General features: G+C 43.5%; 1 protein-coding gene across 32 annotated transcripts in view; it reads left to right on the top strand.

The window, feature by feature from the left end:
• LOC139264722 (obscurin-like) overlaps positions 1 to 19,373 on the top strand; it is a 571,531-nt gene that overhangs the window by 205,421 nt on the left and 346,737 nt on the right. For all 32 annotated transcript variants that reach the window (XM_070881692.1, XM_070881694.1, XM_070881707.1 and 29 more), the window contains 4 exons: positions 5,020 to 5,286; positions 6,370 to 6,636; positions 9,191 to 9,457; positions 14,171 to 14,437. In XM_070881692.1, the coding sequence (XP_070737793.1) occupies positions 5,020 to 5,286; positions 6,370 to 6,636; positions 9,191 to 9,457; positions 14,171 to 14,437 (1,068 nt within the window). The remainder of the gene's footprint in view (positions 1 to 5,019; positions 5,287 to 6,369; positions 6,637 to 9,190; positions 9,458 to 14,170; positions 14,438 to 19,373) is intronic.

The raw sequence follows: 19,373 nt of genomic DNA, 5'->3' as shown, positions 1-19,373 counted from the left end.
TGGACTTCGTCATCGATGTCTGTCCTTGCTGCTTAGTAGGCTCCCAAGGTATGGGAAGTGGTCCACATTGTACAAGGTCTCGTCATGGATCTTGATAATCAAGGAGCAGTACTGTGTGGCGGGGGCAGGTTAAAGGGACTGCACAGCCCCAAAAATCTTAAAGAAAATTGCTGTGGACATTGTGTGGCGAGCATGTGCACATTTTATACCGCATGCCTTGAAACTTTTGCAAATCGGGGTCCTAGTGCCTGCTTCAGGCTCCTTTGTAAAATTTGTTTACGACTGACCACAGCATGTTGCTGCAGTCAATTTTCTCAGATGCACAGCAGCCATATCAGCGATCCTTAAAGGGACCGCTGGCGGCTGACATCCACAAGGTAAGTTTAAAGTTTTTTTATTTACCTTAATGTGGAGCCAGGAGGAGTAGAAGTGCCCTTCCCTGATCCACGTAGAACCGTGGATCCCTGCCGGACACTACTCACTCGCCTCCAGAATTGCCTCCCTCCACCCACCCGGACTCACCTGAGGACCTCCCACATTGCAGCAATCCTGTTCACTCATCACCCCTGTGCTCCCTGACCTAGATTTGGCCCTTACGGCTAAAAGGATCAAGGGGTATGGAGAGAAAGCAGGAAAGGGGTACTGAGGTGAATGATCAGCTATGATCTTATTGAATGGTGGTGCAGGCTCGAAGGGCCGAATGGCCTACTTCTGCACCTATTTTCTATGTTTCTATGTTACATTGGCTCCCGGTCCAGCAATGCTTCGATTTAAAAAAAAAATTCCTTCTTGTATTCAAATCCCTCCTTGGCTTTGCCCGTCCTTTTCTCTATAATCTCCTGCAACCTTCCAAGATCTCTGTGCTCCTCCAATTCTGGTCTCTTCTGCAACCTCAATTTCTTTCATCTCACCATTAGCAGCCATGCCTTCAGCTGCCTAGGTCCTAAGCTTTGGAATTCCCTCCCTAAACCTATTGCCACTACCTCTCTTTTTCCTCCTTTAAGTTGCTCCTGAAAATTGACCTCCTTGACCAAGCTTTTATTCACGTCTCCTAATATCTCAATGTGGCTTGTTTGTTTCTGCTGATGTTAATAACCTTCAACTAGACTGGAGTTTAATATTTTGATATTTCAAATAACAGTGTTGATATTTGATGTCTGCAAGATAAGAGGAGACTAATTGATGTCCTGTTTCTGACTGCTCCATTTTTGATCGGGGCGGAGGAGCAGTGAGAGATCGGGGCCCAGAAGAGACAAGGGCCCAGGGGCAGCATGGGCCAGCCCACACTGCGATTTATGGATAGTAGGAGCATGTGTGTGCACTAGGGCCGTGCAGCAGAGCTTGGTCTCCAGTCATTTTGGTCAATCCTTGCCACTGGATCAAGACCGAGCTGTCAAGCCCGTGTGGTGGCTGGTGTGCAACGGCCACCCCACGTTAAAAGAATCCATGCACAGGCATCTTCCACCCGTCAGTATGTAGTTCGTGACCTAGAATGTCAGGTCCTTCATTGAAACACCTGTGAACTCATCCCTTTTTGGTGTGGAAGCGGGTCATTCCTCAATAGTTAGAACTGTTTAATACTACTATGTGGCTCGGTATCAATTTCTGTCTGATAATGTCATTGTGGCCTCTTTCTGTGCTGTAACATTCCATGATTCTATGGAAAGAGTAGTTCTATATTGTTTGGAAGCATTCAAGTTTTTCTAGAAGGATGAATTAAGATGGGCTGAATTATATTCTTTATCCTTAATTATCATGTGATTAATTACTGTCATAAAAATAATCATCATGTAGCATTTGTTTTTTTTTTACAACACTTCCATTGGCTGTGCTGCTATTGCCAGACTCTTTAGCTGAAAAATAGAAAATAGGTGCAGGAGTTGGCCATTCAGCCCTTCGAGCCTGCAACGCCATTCAATGAGTTAATGGCTGAACATGCAACTTCAGTACCCCATTCCTGCTTTCTCGCCATAACCTATGATCCCCCTAGTAGTAAGGACTACATCCAACTCCTTTTTGAATATATTTAGTGAATTGGCCTCAACAACTTTCTGTGGTAGAGAATTCCACAGGTTCACCACTCTCTGGGTGAAGAAGTTTCTCCTCATCTCGGTCCCAAATGGCTTACCCCTTATCCTTAGACTGTGACCCCTGGTTCTGGACTTCCCCAACATTGGGACCATTCTTCCTACATGTAAACTGTCTAAATCTGTCAGAATTTTAAACGTTTCTATGAGATCCCCTCTCATTCTTCTGAACTCCAGTGAATACAAGCCCAGTTGATCCAGTCTTTCTTGATATGTCAGTCCCGCCATCCCAGGAATCAGTCTGGTAAACCTTCGCTGCACTCCCTCAATAGCAAGAATGTCCTTCCTCAAGTTAGGAGACCAAAACTGTACACAATACTCCAGGTGTGGCCTCACCAAGGCCCTATACAACTGTAGTAACACCTCCCTGTCCCTGTACTCAAATCCCCTCGCTATGAAGGCCAACATGCCATTGGCTTTCTTAACCGCCTGCTGTACCTGCATGCTAACCTTCAATGACCGATGTACCATGACACCCAGGTCTCGTTGCACCTCCCCTTCTCCTAATCTGTCACCGTTCAGATAATAGTCTGTCTCTCTGTTTTTACCACCAAAGTGGATAACCTCACATTTATCCACATTATACTTCATCTGCCATGCATTTGCCCACTCACCTAACCTATCTAAGTCACTCTGCAGCCTCATTGCAGCTCACACTGCCACCCAACTTAGTGTCATCCGCAAATTTGGAGATACTACATTTAATCTCCTCGTCCAAATCATTAATATACAATGTAAACAGCTGGGGCCCCAGCACAGAACCTAGCGGTACCCCACTAGTCACTGCCTGCCATTCTGAAAAGTACCCATTTACTCCTATTCTTTGCTTCCTGTCTGCCAACCAGTTCTCAATCCACGTCAGCATACTACCCCCAATCCCATGTACTTTAACTTTGCACATTAATCTCTTGTGTGGGACCTTGTTGAAAGCCTTCTGAAAGTCCAAATATACCACATCAACCGGTTCTCCCTTGTCTACTCTACTGGAAACATCCTCAAAAAATTCCAGAAGATTTGTCAAGCATGATTTCCCTTTCACAAATCCATGCTGACTTGGATCTATCATGTCACCTCCTTCCAAATGCGCTGCTATGGCTTCCTTAATAATTGATTTCATCATTTTACCCACTACCGATGTCAGGCTGACCGGTCTATAATTCCTTGTTTTCTCTCTCCCTCCTTTTTTAAAAAGTGGTGTTACTTTGGCTACCCTCCACTCCATAAGAACTGACCCAGAGTCTATGGAATGTTGGAAAATGACTGTCAATGCATCCGCTATTTCCAAGGCCACCTCCTTAAGTACTCTGGGTTGCAGCCCATCAGGCCCTGGGGATTTATCGGCCTTCAATCCCATCAATTTCCCCAACACAATTTCGCAACTAATAAGGATTTCCCTCAGTTCCTCCTTACTAGACCCTCTGACCCCTTTTATATCCGGAAGGTTGTTTGTGTCCTCCTTAGTGAATACCGAACCAAAGTACTTGTTCAATTGGTCTGCCATTTCTTTGTTCCCAGTTATGACTTCCCCTGATTCTGACTGCAAGGGACCTACGTTTGATTTACTAACCTTTTTCTCTTTACATATCTATAGAAGCTTTTGCAGTCCATCTTAATGTTCCCTGCAAACTTCTTCTCGTACTCTATTTTCCCTGCCCTAATCAAACCCTTTGTCCTCCTCTGCTGAGTTCTAAATTTCTCCCAGTCCCCGGGTTTGCTGCTATTTCTGGACAATTTGTATGCCACTTCCTTGGCTTTAATGTTATCCCTGATTTCCCTTGATAGCCACGGTTGAGCCACCTTCCCTTTTTTATTTTTATGCCAGACAGGGATGTACAATTGTTGTAGTTCATCCATGCGGTCTCTAAATGTCTGCCATTGCCCATCCACAGTCAACCCCTTAAGTATCATTCGCCAATCTATCCTAGCCAATTCATGCCTCATACCTTCAAAGTTACCCTTCTTTAAGTTCTGGACCATGGTCTCTGAATTAACTGTTTCATTCTCCATCCTAATGCAGAATTCCACCATATTATGGTCACTCTTACCCAAGGGGCCTCGCACAACGAGATTATTAATTAATTCTCTCTCATTACACAACACCCAGTCTAAGATGGCCTGCCCCCTAGTTGGTTCCTCGACATATTGGTCTAGAAAACCATCCCTTATGCACTCCAGGAAATCCTCCTCCACCGTATTGTTTCCAGTTTGGTTAGCCCAATCTATATGCATATTAAAGTCACCCATGATAACTGCTGCACCTTTATTGCATGCACCCCTAATTTCCTGTTTGATGCCCTCCCCAACATCACTACTACTGTTTGGAGGTCTGTACACAACTCCCACTAACGTTTTCTGCCCCTGGGTATTCCATAGATCCACCCATATCGATTCCACATCATCCAAGCTAATGTCTTTCCTTACAATTGCATTGATTTCCTCTTTAACCAGCAATGCCACTCCGCCTCCTTTTCCTTTCTGTCTATCCTTCCTAAATGTTGAATACAATATTGAAGAGAATTAAGAAGTGACCTCAGGTTTAAGACGGTTGACTGTATGAAGCGGAAACCATCATGTTGGCAACGGTACCATAAGGAAATAATGTTTTCACATGTCGGATGACAGAGCTAATATGTAGAGGATTGTTTTATTAGAAGAGAGAGTAAGAATTCTCTATTGTTTCACCACTTGTTGCTCAAATATGGAAGGCAGCATGTTTTATAATTACTTTTTTTATCTATGACCAAATATGTGCAAGGAAATCTTGTAGTAATCGTGTGCATCTATCTATAATTATAATTGTGTATGAAAATGTATGTTATTCATGTGAACAGTTATTTCATGTTGGCTTGTGAGCATACACGTTTGCTAATTGGTAAACCGTAGCTGTGAAGAAGTTCTTTTGAGGCACTTATTGAACAAATTATTATTCTAGCGCTTCCAGTGCTTTTCAAGAAGAAGCTTCAGAATAGAGAGTATAAAGAAGGGAGTGTTGCCACTTTGCGGTGCGAGTTGACAAAACCAGGTGCTCCTGTAAAATGGAAAAAGGGATCTGTGCTACTTGATCCCAATAACAAATATGAAATGAAGCTGAAAGGTGCTAACGTTGAGCTGATTATTCATGACTTAAAACTTGAAGATGCTGGAGAATACACCTGTGACTCTGGGGATGGACAGACAACTGCCTCCTTAAAAGTAAAAGGTAAGGCAAACAAAACCTTAGGTAAAACCTTTCCTAAATTGAGGGTCGTGTAGTGACCTTGTATGATCTCTAGTAGGGTGGGATCTGTCAGAAGATTAGAGATAGCTCCTTGTAGCCTGCAGTGCATTAAAAGGGTGGAATTGCACTTGGGAATAACGCCGATTTTTGTAGAACCAACAAACAAGTTGGGAGTCTTGCACAGTAATTGAATATTGTTTTTCTCTATGGTGCTGTTGAACACAATCTTCGACCAGGAATTTCCTTGGTGCTCCTCCCGCTCTGCTACCATAACTTCATAGCAGACAACAGTACAGTGCGAGCAGCTCCGAGAAAATTCCTGGCCAAGAAATTTTACAGCACACATTGAGGCTATTCACACTGTATTTTGCGAGCTCCCTGAAAGAATGATCTACTTAAACGCTTTTTCCTTTTAAAATATTTACACACTTCCCTTCTGTTACTGCTGTTTCTGGTTGTGCATTCCATGCCCTACCATCCCACTAAATTAAAAAAATCTGCTAATATCTCACTTTATTCTTTTAGTGATGATCTTAAATTCATGTCCTCAACTTACTGATTTACTGATCAATAAAAATAGGGTTTTCATCTGACATCTATGCTCAATTCACTAACCTATGTATGTCCTCCTGTAGTTACTTACAGTCATCTTGACAGTATACAAATTTGTACCCTCCTTCCCAAGTCCTAATCATCTGCATATATTGAGATGAGCAATAATCTGAATTCTGACCCTGGGTGACACCACTGTTTATATTCCTCCAGTGCTAAATATATCCATTAACCGTTGCAATTTTTTTCTGTTCTTCAACTAACTTCCTATCCATGCTACCACACTCTATTTAATATTGTGTGCTTCCTATGCAGCACCTTATGAAATGTCTTGTGTATGTATATATATTTATGTAAACATATATATACATCTGCTGCATTTCCTTTATCAGTTCAATAATGTCAGGCTATTCTAAGTTCAGAGATTTGTGAGAATAGTGTCTGTGTCATTTATGATCCTGCATTGTCGTCTTCCTCTTGAATTAAGTAGTGAAATTATGGTCTCTCTCTTAGCCTTGCCTGTGTACTTCAAAAAGGAGCTTCAGAATATGGAAGCTCTGGAGGGAGATACTGCCACACTTTGCTGTGAGCTCACTAAGTCAGATGCCCCAGTGGAGTGGAAAAAGGGATCTATTCTACTTCATCCAAGTGACAAACATGAAATGAAGCAAAATGGTTCCAGTGTTGAATTGCTTATTCACGATCTAAAGCTAGAAGACTCTGGAGAATATATCTGTGATTCTGGTGACAAAAAGACAAAGAGCTGCTTAAAAGTGAAGGGTAAGCCAATCAACTTTACTCATCGTAAATCTTATGGATTTTTTTTTGTAAGCACTTATAAACATTTTCATGGAGCATCAAGACTAACTATATCATTTAATTGCCTACCTGAAAAGAGTAGCATAGTTCACATGTTTTTTTTTCAGAGCAATTATAATCAGAACATGTATAAAATTGCAGGGGAATATAAGAACATAAGAAATAGGAGCAGGGGTAGGCCATTTGGCGCCTCGAAGCTGCTCTGCCATTCAATAAGATCATGGCTGATCTGATCTTGGGCTCAGCTCCACTTCCCTGCCCGCTCCCCATAACCCTTCACTCCCTTATCGCTCAAAAATCTGTTTATCGCCACCTTAAATATATTCAATGACCCAGCCTCCACAGCTCTCTAGAGCAGACAATTCCACAGATTTATAACTCTCTGAGAAGAAATTCCTCCTCATCTCAGCTTTAAATGGGCGACTCCTTATTCTGAAACTATGGCCCCTTGTTCGAGATTCCCCCACAAGTGGAAACATCCTCTCTGCATCTACCTTGTCAAGCCACCTCAGTACCTTATATGTTTCAATAATATCACCTCTCATTTTTCTAAACTCCAATGAGTATAGACCCAACCTGCTCAACCTTTCTTCATAAGTCAACCCCTTCATCTCAGGAATCAACCTCGTGTACCTTCTCTGAACTACCTCCAATGCAATAATATCCATACTTAAATACGGAGACCAAAACTGAACTCCGTACTCTAGGTGTGGCCTCACCAATACTCTGTACAGTTATAGCAGGACTTCTGCAATATGGAATTAGGAGAACTGAATGTAATATTTCTCTTACCTTTTATTCTTCTTGTCCTTTTCAGTTTCTCTTTACGGCATCTTATTTTCTTACCTTTCCTTTCTCTCCCATCCTTTAGTCATTTACTTTTACTTGTGTTACTCATTCCTCTCACTCATTTTATATAAGGCTCCATCATTTTTCTTATTTCATTGCATGTACCTCTTGCAATTTTTCTATCTTCCTCTCTTTGTTTCTGCATGCTTTATGGCTCTTTCCCTGACAAAATGAATCATTTAAAAGGCTAAATGGAATTCCTTTGCCTTTACTTTACTCTTCTACTTTATATGTTATTGGAAGTCCGACCATCTTCTCTTGATCAAGAAACAGTTGGGCAGAGGTGAATTGCATACAAAAATAATTTTAGATCATATATTTGTGATCATTTTGATAATCTGGTTTGAAGACTGGCTGTGAAACAATTATCACTTGTATAATGAAGACAATTCACTTTCTGATATTAAGGAGTAATTATATTTTAAACTTTATTTTGACTTTTATGTTATTAAAAAGTTCTGAGAATACATGAAAGGCATGGACTGGTGGGCCGAATGGCCTGTTTCTGTGCCGTATATCCTGTGTACTATGTAGCAACTGTAAGTAAAATGGAAAGCCATAATTAAGTTGTCTTTGAAACCCCCTGTAGGTGCTATATTGGTTTGTGACAACAATCGTAAACATTGACCAAAAGTGTTTTGGGATGGAGGCACTAAACTTCTGAGTGGGCAGTTACCACTGTTAAACCTATAAAAATGACACTTTAATTTAGAAAATCTCAAGAACTGACTTGTATCTTGCAGTTGTGCTTGGAAGCCAAAATACAGGCCCTGAAATCCTGGTCCTCTGCTTCCCGCGGGCATTCGCGTGAAAATAGTTTTAAAGATGCACACCCACCTTTTCCTGCTGTGCCCTCCAGCGATCCCGATCAGAGGCCTCCTCTCCCTGCGCATCGCAGTGTGTTCACGTCTTGCAGTTGCGCAGGGAGAAGCTGGAGTCACGTGCCACTGGACAACCAATCCAGGTAAAGTATTCGCATTCATAATCATCTGCAAGTAGGAGTTTTCATTATTATGATTGAGAAACAGTCCCCCTCCAACACCAAAATGCCAATAAAAAATAGAAAAAAACATCACATTTAACATTAATTTAAATTAGTTAATAAATGTATTACAAAAAACTAATATTTCTCTGATTTTTATTTATTTTTTAATTTTTGCATTTTAAATTTTATTTTTTTATGTTTTAAAACTCTTACACTGGTAAAAGTAGAGTATCCTTAAAACTCTCGCCAGGCTCTGGGCAAGAGATGGGCAAATACCGCAACCTTGCCAATACGAATGTCCTTCTCCCTGAGATGCGTGCAGTCTGTCAAGCTAGAGCTTGGCTGATTGGAAAAGCTGGTTTTCGGCGCACGTGCATCGAGCGCCGAAAACCGGCTTTTGCGTTGCCTTTCCGGGTCCGTACACACTCCGGAATTTCAGGGCCTTAATGAAATCGAAATCATAATAGAGACTATCAAAGAAATGAATTACTCTCACATAAAGACAATTTTGTAAATTTGATACTTATTACAATAATTGCAAGAATTAATACCAAAATACAAAAATGTATGTTGTATTCTTTGTTGAACTATTTTTGGCTATTGAGGCCATTACAGAAATGCAAGGTTTGGTATTAACTAGATCCTTTATCTTGTATTAAATAAAATCATTGTGATCCTTAGCCTTGCCTGTACTTTTCAAACAAGAGCTTCAGAATAAGGAAGCTGAAGAAGGCAGCACGGTGGCACTCTGCTGTGAGGTTACTAAACATGATGCTCCAGTTAAATGGAAAAAAGGATCTTCAATACTTCACGCAAGTAAAAAGCATGAAATGACGCAAAAAGGTGCCAGTATCGAGTTGCATATTTACAACCTAAAACCAGAAGATGCTGGAGAATATACCTGTGATTCAGGGGATCGCCAGACGACGGCCTTCTTAAAAGTAAAGGGTAGGACAACGATCATTACATGAAATAATTAAATCTTGAAGGATTTTAATGTTGTTGGGTTTCTTCTGTGCTCACCATCTTCTCCAGCTCATTGAAGGCAGATCATGGTATAGAAATTCATATGTGTCCAATTTTGGACCCAGGGGGGGGCGGGGGCTACAGGATACAATCCCTGTGCCAGATTAGTGAGGCTCAAGGCATCCTCGACATTGAGCCTCGGGCCTCATTTCCAAAAGCTGGCGAGCAGCGGAGAGTATGAGGCAGCTTGCACGACAAAGCGCGATATTGCCAGATCCTACTAAAATAAAAAGGCCGCGACCAATTTAACAGTGGCCTGAAAATAATTAATAAATAATCCATGCCATCTCTGTGCAAATGTTGAATTCAGGATCCACACTCCATTTTGGAGGGGTGGGGGTGCTAAGGTTAAAAAGAGTGACCTGATTTACTCTTCCAATCAAGACGTAGTGGTTAGGAGATAGCAAGTTTGTAAATTGGAAGAGAGTAAAGCCTGATGGAGGTAATGTGTTTCAAAGTTCAGGGAAAAAAATTAGTTAGTATAGGAATTTCTGAAGGATATATGCTGCCAATCAGAAAGAAATATCTGCATTTGTATTGCATATTATCAAATCACTTACAATTAATTACTTTGAAATGAGTGTTCTTATGTAGGCAAGCAGGATCATGATGCCATGATAAGAATCTAATTATACAACTTTATATGTAAGATGTCCGGTATTAAGAAATTGTCTTACTATATGATACATCTATTTTCAATGTTGGACTCTGTTTCCTGACCCATAGAGGAAATTGAGGCTTGGTCATGCTTGATGTGGTGTAGCCTGATCTAGTGATGGATGGCTAAAACACTTGTGCACTCGATATGCTCCAGTCTGCACCCTTTGGACTTGAAGGAGCAAATATGGGGGCCATACTAAGGGGAGCAATATACCTGGCTGAATGACCAAGATGAGGGGAGTGTAAAGGTTTTTGCTGGGAGCAAGGCCATCAAAGACAAGAAAGGGAGAGATAGAAGCAGAAGAGGAGGGAAAGAAAAATAAACATCACAAAGGCAATGCACCGCCATGGGAGATCTTGTTGTTGAAACTAAAACTAAATTTGGGAGAAAATGTCGCTGCTGGAATTCAGGGTCCCGATAAGGCCCTTTACCGCCAGAATGCGGCGGCCAGGCGATGGAATCCAATGGCCGCTGATTTCTGGTCAAATGCCCGCCGCCAGCCAAATTCAGCAGGGAGGTTTTCTGGCGGTCTCCACTTCCGCCCCGCCACTGCTGAGCAGCTATAAGTGTGTCATCAGTAGTGCACGCACCGCTGGACCCCCCATCTCTGTCAATATTCAGGGCTAAAAATCTAGTGCCCCCTTTTTCTGTCATTGCACCTTGTATTCCCTCTGTGAGCCCGCTGGTTGCACAGTGGCCATTAAAGGCAAGGGTCCAATGCCGCCGCCATTTTTTTTGCCAGACTATTGTGGCCCCAGGTTCAGCTGGGCCGCCAACAGGCAGCCTGGCACCCCATCTTGGGTGCCAGGCTGCTGGGCCGGCCAAAAACCTCCCTGGTGGCCCAATGGCAGAACCTATAGATTTGCCGATTCTCTTCCCTTTAACGGAGGGGCGAGACGTGGTGATGCAGATGTGCAATGACCTCATCACTGCTCCACTGCTGAGTGACAGCGGCAGAGAATCCGTCCCATCTCCACTTCCGCCCCTCACTAGCACTTATCGCCGCACTTCCGCTCCCATTATGACCGACTTCCGGTCTGCTTGAAAAAAAAGACAAAGACCTGAATATCGATCAAGAGTCGACCTCTTCCAAGACGGCGGTAAAAGCACTTTAAAAATGGTGATGGGCCTAAATTTCAGCCCGACATCTCCAATGTGCATTATACCCTCTTGCTCAAGTGGAAAGCCTAGAAAATTTGTCTGACCACTAATTTTTGGCTTTTTATAGGAATAAAACAAAATAAGAGACTACTATTTTAGGGCAGTTCAATAGGGTTATTTATAAATTACATACATTTATATTCCAAATTATATCGAAATACCTCCCATGCGGTAGCTATGGGCCCAAGTTTCGGGCCACGCCTAGAACGGCGCAGCCCCGACCTGGACGCCCGTTTTTCGCGCCACAAAGTGCGCCTAAAAAAAACTTACAGATTCACCGGCTCCCTGCAGGTCCTCTGGCCCTCGGCGCGGCGCAGCACGAGCTGTAGGGGGCGGAGCTAGGTCCCTGTGCTGAAAACAGTGCCAGGACCTCTGCACATGCGCGCTACAGTGGGCACACATGTGCAGTAGCTCCAGGCGCCCAAAACTGTGTGGGAGGGGCCCGAAGCACGCAGCCCCTAGCCCTGGTCGAATGGCCTCACTCCCATGCCCAGCTCCTGCTTCCTCCCGACTCGACTCCCGCTCCCCCCTGGACCGGACCGGACCCCCCCCAGCCGACCTGACCTCACTCCCCCCACCCCCCGACCCGAACCTCCCTCCCTCCCACCACCACCACCCCCCCCCCCCCCCCCCCCCGACCCGACCCGCGCTCCCGACCACGCCCCACCCCCCGCCCCCCCCTCAACCCGGACCGGACCCAACCCAACCTGACCTCACTCCCCCCCCGCCCCCGACATGAACCGATCCGACCCGACCTCCCTCTGCCCCCCCCCGCCACCCGACCCGTGCTCCCTCCCGACCCGAACCAACCTGACCGACCTCCCCACCACCCCCCCCCCGGACCGGACCCGACCTCCCTCCGCGCTCCCGACCCCGACCCGCGCTCCCCCCGACCCGACCCGCGCTCCCGAACCCGGACCCGACTCGACCCAACACCACCTCCCTGTAAATCTGGTGCTGGGGACGGGCCCTGCCCGAAGTCTTGGGCCCGGCTGGGCCCGGCACGTTCAGCCTCCCTCCCCCTTCTCCTTTCCCCCCCCCCCCCCGCCTCTCTCCTTTCCCCCCCCCATCTCCTCCCCCCCCTCCTTTCCCCCCCTTCTCTCCCTCTTCTTCCCCCCCTCTCCTTTCCCCCCCTCTCCTTTCCCCCCCTCTTCTTTCCCCCCTTCTCCTTTCCCCCCCTCCTCCTTTTCCCCCCCATCTCCTTCCCCCATCTCCTTTCCCCCCTTCTTCCCCCTTCTCCTTTCTTTCCCCCCCTCTCTTTCCCCTTCTCCTCTCCCCCCTTCTCCTCCCCCCTTCTCCCCCTTCTCCCCCATCCTTCCCCCTTCCCTCCCTCTCCCTCTGCCTCCCTCCCTCCCCTCCTCCTGCCCCCCCCTCTCCCTCTACCCACCTCCTCCTCCTCCCCTCGCTGTCAGAAACACAGACACTGACAGACAGAGAACGAGAGACTTACACAGACAGACAGACAGAGAGATAGAGACACTGACAGAGACACACTGGGGGAGGGGGCATCCCAGCACGCTGTTGGAGGGCTCCCGGTGCTGCAGTCAGTAATTAGAAAATGTTTTATTTATTGATTTAAAAAAAACATTTCTGATTAATTTTTTTTGATTGATTTATTGATTGATTTATTGATGTTTTTATCATTTATTATTGATGATGGCTCTTTATTTGTAAAACTGAAGTGTTTAATGTTTGTAAACTTCTCTTTAAACCCCCCCCCCCTCATTCCCTACGCCTGATTTGTAACCTAAGCCTGATTTTGTAAAGTGTAGACAAGGTTTTTTCGAGCGTACAAAAATCTTCACTTACTCCATTTTAAGTTAGTTTGGAGTAAGTTTTCACTGCCGAAACTTTGAAAACAGGCGTAAGTGGCCGGACATGTCCCCTTTTGAAAAAAAAATTCTGTTCCAAAGTGAAACTGATTAGAACTGGAGCAAACTAAATGCTGAGAATTTGAATTTCTAAGATACTCCGTTCTACACCAGTTGCTCCAAAAAATCAGGAGCAACTGAGGCCAAAACTTGGGCCCTATGATTCTATAAACTATTAAAATATGAAATCTAATTGAAAATCTACCATTTTACCATCAAAACAAAATTAGTTTTCCAATGGATATTTGATAAAGATTATTTGTGTAATTAATTACGGTTATCTAGCATTTTGCCATATTTAATATTTAACACGCTTAGGGAGTAGATTTGGAGTGGGCAGAATACTTTCAATTCCTGGATCTAAAGATTTAATCCTCTTTTTTGCCTTTAAAATTTCTGGGATTGATTTTAACTCAGTTGGGGGGAGGGACGGTGGTGGAAAGGATAATTGTGGGGGTGGAATGAGGCAGGTAATGGATCCAAACACTGACATCTGTAAGAGACCCAGCCCCACTTGGCCCCACATGGATATCTTGGGTCTCCTCTTCCGCAGGCTTCCCACTCCCGCCGCCAACCACGATTATTTGTGACCAACCCCCTTCCTGACTTGCCAGGGACTATTTTTCTGGTGGTGACCTCCATGTCAGTAAAGTCTTATGGACTTCACACTCCAGGGGCTTGGATGGATCTTCGCCCACTGCGACCCCTGATTCCAGCCCCTGGGTAAAATCATTTCCCTTAAAACTTGAAGGATGACATGTACTATCTATCGTACTATGAGGGTTTTTTTAAGAAAAGATTTTCAAGAAATAAATAAAAATGCCATGGATTAGAATTAATTATTTTCTCTTGAATTGAGAGAGAATTATGTTATGGATATTTAGAACCACATAATTTCAGTTTCTAGACTAATCTATGAATTGAATCACTGTCTTCCTTTAGCTCTACCTGTACATTTCAAGCAAGACCTTAAGGACGTGGAAGCTGAAGAGGCTAGTACTGCCACTTTGCACTGTGAGATTACTAAAGCTGATGCCCTAGTGGAATGGAGCAAGGGATCTTTGATGCTCTTCCCAAGTGAGAAGCATGAAATGAAGCAAAAAGGTTGCAGTATTCAGTTGCTTATTCACAAGCTAAAACCAGAAGATGCTGGAGTCTATACCTGTGATTCCGGGGACCAGAAAACTACTGCCTCCTTAAAAGTGAAGGGTAGGACAACTGTTACTATTCATTGCAATGAAATTTTTATGAATTTTCATTATGGGTGCTGCTTTCTGCATTTTCCCATTTATCCTATCAAAATTTCCAGTTTATTGATAAATACAGTTGTACAAATTGTTTTTTTTAGTGCTGAATGCTAATTAATTATTACAATTATGTTTTTATAAGAGACAGTGGGGGTGAAATTGTACCTTGTTTTACCAGTTTTTTGGTTACAAAACGGCAGCAAAAAAGTCACACTTTGTCAGACTTTTGGCTTTGGTGATATTCAGACGTCCCTAGTGGTCATCTTAAACAGGTGTTGGGCCCCTTGCATATGCTAATGAGGAGCCTTATATCTGTTTAATGACCTCGCTTCGAAATTGATTCGAAACTGAACAGAGCATGCGCCAAGCCCAAATCCATCTGCATGATTGGTGTCTGCAGCTCGCAGTAATTATTCAGATGAGGACCAAATTGGGACAAGTCTTGGGACTTTGGCATCTGGCGCACATTCTGAATGTACCGCCGATCTTGCTCCCAAAAACTGGCAATTTCTCCTCCTGATTCCTCCTAACACAACAGCTCTGTAAGTCTAAAATAATGTAATCAAACTGAGGTAAGTACATGAAAACAGTTGGAATTCATTTAAACTAGAGTTGACAGGCAGAGGGGAAATTTTAAAACCAAAGTGCCCGGCGGGAACAAGGCAGATGCATAGTAACAATAGCTTTGCAAAGATTTAATATCCTGTTACCACTCAATTCCCGCCAGCCGCCATCTTAATTGTGCCCTTTTGTTTTTAAATGGCTGAGGTGCCTGCTTTGCTCAGGTGGGAGCCTCATTATATCGGGGTCCTATGACATCCAATGGCACTTTAACAATCTAGCATAGGGAGCCAATGACGGGAGCCCTGTTCAGTAAAACCTGGTGCGCAGGAAAACTTTCTTTACTGGGGGCAGGAGGTCCTTGATTCCACCTCCCCGCCCCCCCCCCCCCCAGCCCTCCACCACTGTGACTTAACCAAAGTGCTGACGGATGGCCGCTGTGTCGTGCAATTTTCATTTGCCCCAGAGCCTGTTAGATACCACTTTACGTGTATTTTGGGCAAGTAGTTGTCAGATATAAATGAAATCAGGCCGTTAAAATCGGTCAAGGCCTCCCACAGAGATTTTCATGTGGGAAGGCTGTTGGCTTCCCCTGGCTTCCTGTCCACGAGTCAAAATCCACCCTCAAGTGATTAGTAAATGTAGATTAAAAATCTATTAGTCATAAGGGAGACGAGAGAGGATTGATTTCAACAGATGTTTCTGTGCTTTGGACTATGTAATCCTACATAATTGTGGACCCCAGAGGAGCATTCCTGCTCCTCCTGGCCCCATGCAGAACAACTTTGAACTTAACTATGCATAGTTTCAAGTGCATTTCACTTAGCTGATCGGTGCATTAGATACCCAACTTTTGAATAAATTAAAGTCTATGCTTGGAGTTAGCAATGTTTTTAGAATGTATACAACCTTATCCTACATGATGACCTGGATGAACTGATTGCCTTGCCGCCTTCTGGGATGATGTGTTAGCATTCTGAGATGTCAAAGTGATGAACCTCCATCTGCAGAAGTGTAACTGTTCCTCTTGGGTAATTTCACCTTCTGTGCTAGTAGCTGTAAGTAGCTGTCCTTAATCTCATCTCCCTTGAAACTTGAATATCTAAGTGACATACTTGTATCTGGCTGGTGCAGTCATACAATCTTAAATTCTGTAACATTTTCTCTATCGGAGATTAACTTGTTGATTTTACAGAAACACCGTTCTACATATACTAGAGAAAGTACCAATAAAAGAACCAGAACTGAAGACTAAAAATTGAAGACTTAGAATCGAGACTGACTTTATTGTGAAAAATACTATCGCATATCCTTAATTTTCAAAGAAACCTCCTCAATTCTATTGAACAATCTGAGTGACACATGCGTTAGACATGTTCAACTGTTCTCACCTCACAGAGCCATGTTGGTTTCCTTGATGAACTCCAGATCAATGAAGGCTAGGTGATTCGTCCGTAAGCGTGACCCCGAGCTTCCGGTCGCCTGTCACTAATTCTCCACTCCACTCCTACCCTCCATCCTCGGCATCCTACACAGTTCCAATGAAGCTCAACACAAGCTCAAGGAGCAGCATTTCTTCTTTTGTTTAGGCACTTTACAGCCTTCTGGACTCAACATTGAGTTCAACAATTTCAGACCATAACCTCTGCCCATATTATTTTTCCCTTTACTTGTCTTTACAAAACACCCCCTTTATTTATGTTTTCCCATGGCAGCTGGTGCTAATTCCACCATTCACACCCCATCTAGATTCTTGTTTCCTAAGTTGTGCCATTACCATCTCATTTTTGCCCATCATCCCTTTTGTCTCTTAAATCACTCCTGCCTGCCACTCTATCACAGATCTTCCCTTTTGTTCTTTCCTCCCCTCCCCTTTCAGTGTCCCGAAGATCCCTTAAGAATCTGTTACATCGTGAACTTTTCCAGTTCTGACGAAGGGTCACAGACCCGAAACGTTGACTCTGCTTTCTCTCCACAGATGCTGCTTGACCTGCTGAGATTTCCAGCATTTTCTGTTTTTATTTCAGATTCCAGCATCCGCAGTATTTTGCTTTTATGCTAGGTGATTCGTTCACTCCCTAGCTTCGGGTGTTTGCTAAGAAAGGCCAGGATATATTTATGGCCTCTTTACCAAGCCTATGGTCTTGTAGTGTTTTTTTTGTCCCGGTTTTGTTTGCATAGTCTTTATGGTTAAATGATCATTCGTCCTTTTTTTCCCCAAGCATTGACTACTGACTACATTTTGCGAACACATTTAAGGTATTTCTGAGGGAATTTCTCCTACAGTGGCCCATCAGGGAGGCCCATCAGGGAATGCTGGTTTTTAATCACCATAGCACTCCTTCTTTCATGCATTGCCACCAAAAGCATGACATATTGTGATTAGGGTGCATCCAACATTATAGTTACTTAGACTTGGTCTCTGAGGCCCAGCTTCCTTTGGAAAATTAGCCTCTGCGAATTTAAAATTTACCAAAGGGAAGTGTGTTCACCTCTGCCTGCAATTACGGGTGTGCAAGTGTATGGGCATGGAACACCTGTCTGTAGCCTGAACTGCATAACTTTCTATGAAAATATATTTATATCAACAAGCTGGGAGATTGCCCTAAAATTATTTAGTTATGAGTTTGTAACCATGTAAAAGGCTTAAATTAAAAATGGTAAGGAAATTACTTTCAAAAGCAAAATTTAAATGTATTGCTTTTGTATCCTGTTTGAGCTCATATGCAAATTTTGATATTAATAATGAATACTGTATTATAATCAGTATAATGGTTTTGAATTTTGGCAGGATATTAAGAGACTCATAAGTACCATTGGTTTTGACGTTAATCAAAATCATCCCAAATTACTGTCTCTCTCAGCCTTGCCTGTACTTTTCAAAAAAGAGCTTTGCAATCAGGAAGTTGAAGAGAATGGCACTGTCATTCTGCACTGTGAGGTCACCAAACCTGATGCCCCAGTCAAATAGAGAAAGGGATCTGTGCTGCTTCACCCAAGTGACAGGCATGAAATAAAGCAAAAAGGTCCCTGTATTCAGTTGCTTATTCACAGCCTAAAGTTAAAAGATTCTGGAGAATATACCTGTGATTCTGGATACCAACAAACCACTGTCTCCTAAGTGAAGAGTAGGAAAACATGCATTAGATATTGTAATTCAAATAGAGAATTTTCATAATTTGAGGTTTTTAATGTCGCTGACTGACCATTTTTGCTGAACTTTTGTTAGCAAGACCACATCATTTTATTATCCATAAACAGTGGATTTTGTGAGTTCATGATGGTGAAGTTCAAATTTGGCATGTCGCCCATTATACAGCCACCCAATTTTCCTTTCCGTTTACTGGAAAGGAAATGGAATTCAATGGAAAATAAAATTGGGTGTGGTGTAAAATGGGTGGTCGATCCGATCCCACCAGTTACCAGCCTGTGGAGCTAGGTAGAAATTACCACTAAATATCTCGACAAATCTTATATACTTTATAAAAAATCATAGTGATTGTAGTAAATTATGCAAAGGAAGAATCTTAAGGGTTGATTTTATCCTGCCCGTGGGAGAGATGTGACAGGGGTTAAGATGGCGCAGGTGTTTCCGATGCATTCCCACCTTCTTAACTTACCTCAGATCGGGCATGGAATCTACATTACATGGAAAATCCACGACTCCATTTTAACTTGAAATAGCAGGAGGCCTGCATAACACCAAACCTGCCAGAAACCTGGTGGGAGGCAGCAGACTGTCCCGAACAGGCCAAGGTAAGTTTAAAAAAAAAATTCTGAAAATTCCTTGTGGGCCAGGAGAAGCAGAAATCCTTTGGCCTCTCCCTCCGTCTCCCACCACCAGCATTACTTTGGAGGATGCCCCCCTCCAACACTAATCTTATGCACAGGATTATTCCCTTGGGTCCTGGCGGCCTCAGCCTCTGCCTGCTTTCTCGCTCAAACCTGCCAGCTCTTACAGCTTTGGATGGGAAATGGTTCAGACAAATTAAAAATTGAAAGGACTCGAGCCTCGTGCCACCGAGACAGTAGAGGACTCCTGCCAGCCCTGCTATGCTTGTCCGAACGCCTCCACTGCCCTTCCCCCCACCCCCCGGCCGCCAAGTTAGAATCAACCCTCCAATGTTATTGGACTTGGTTGTCTTTATAAAATAAGATTATATCGCACGTAATTGTAATATCACATTTGGATTGCCCTATTTAAATTTTGAGATTCTACCATGCATCTAAATGTAAGGAAACAAATGTGTATTACAAGTTGCAAGGCAATAATTTAACCGAGGAAATATTAAGAAATCCTGCTGCTACACAATGAGCAGACAGTGTAAAAGAAGCTG

The sequence above is a fragment of the Pristiophorus japonicus genome, chromosome 5 (genome assembly GCF_044704955.1).
Source record: "Pristiophorus japonicus isolate sPriJap1 chromosome 5, sPriJap1.hap1, whole genome shotgun sequence".
Lineage (NCBI taxonomy): Eukaryota > Metazoa > Chordata > Chondrichthyes > Pristiophoridae > Pristiophorus > Pristiophorus japonicus.
The sequence above is the reverse complement of the archived record's forward strand: the minus strand, read 5'-3'. Positions and strand labels throughout refer to the sequence as shown.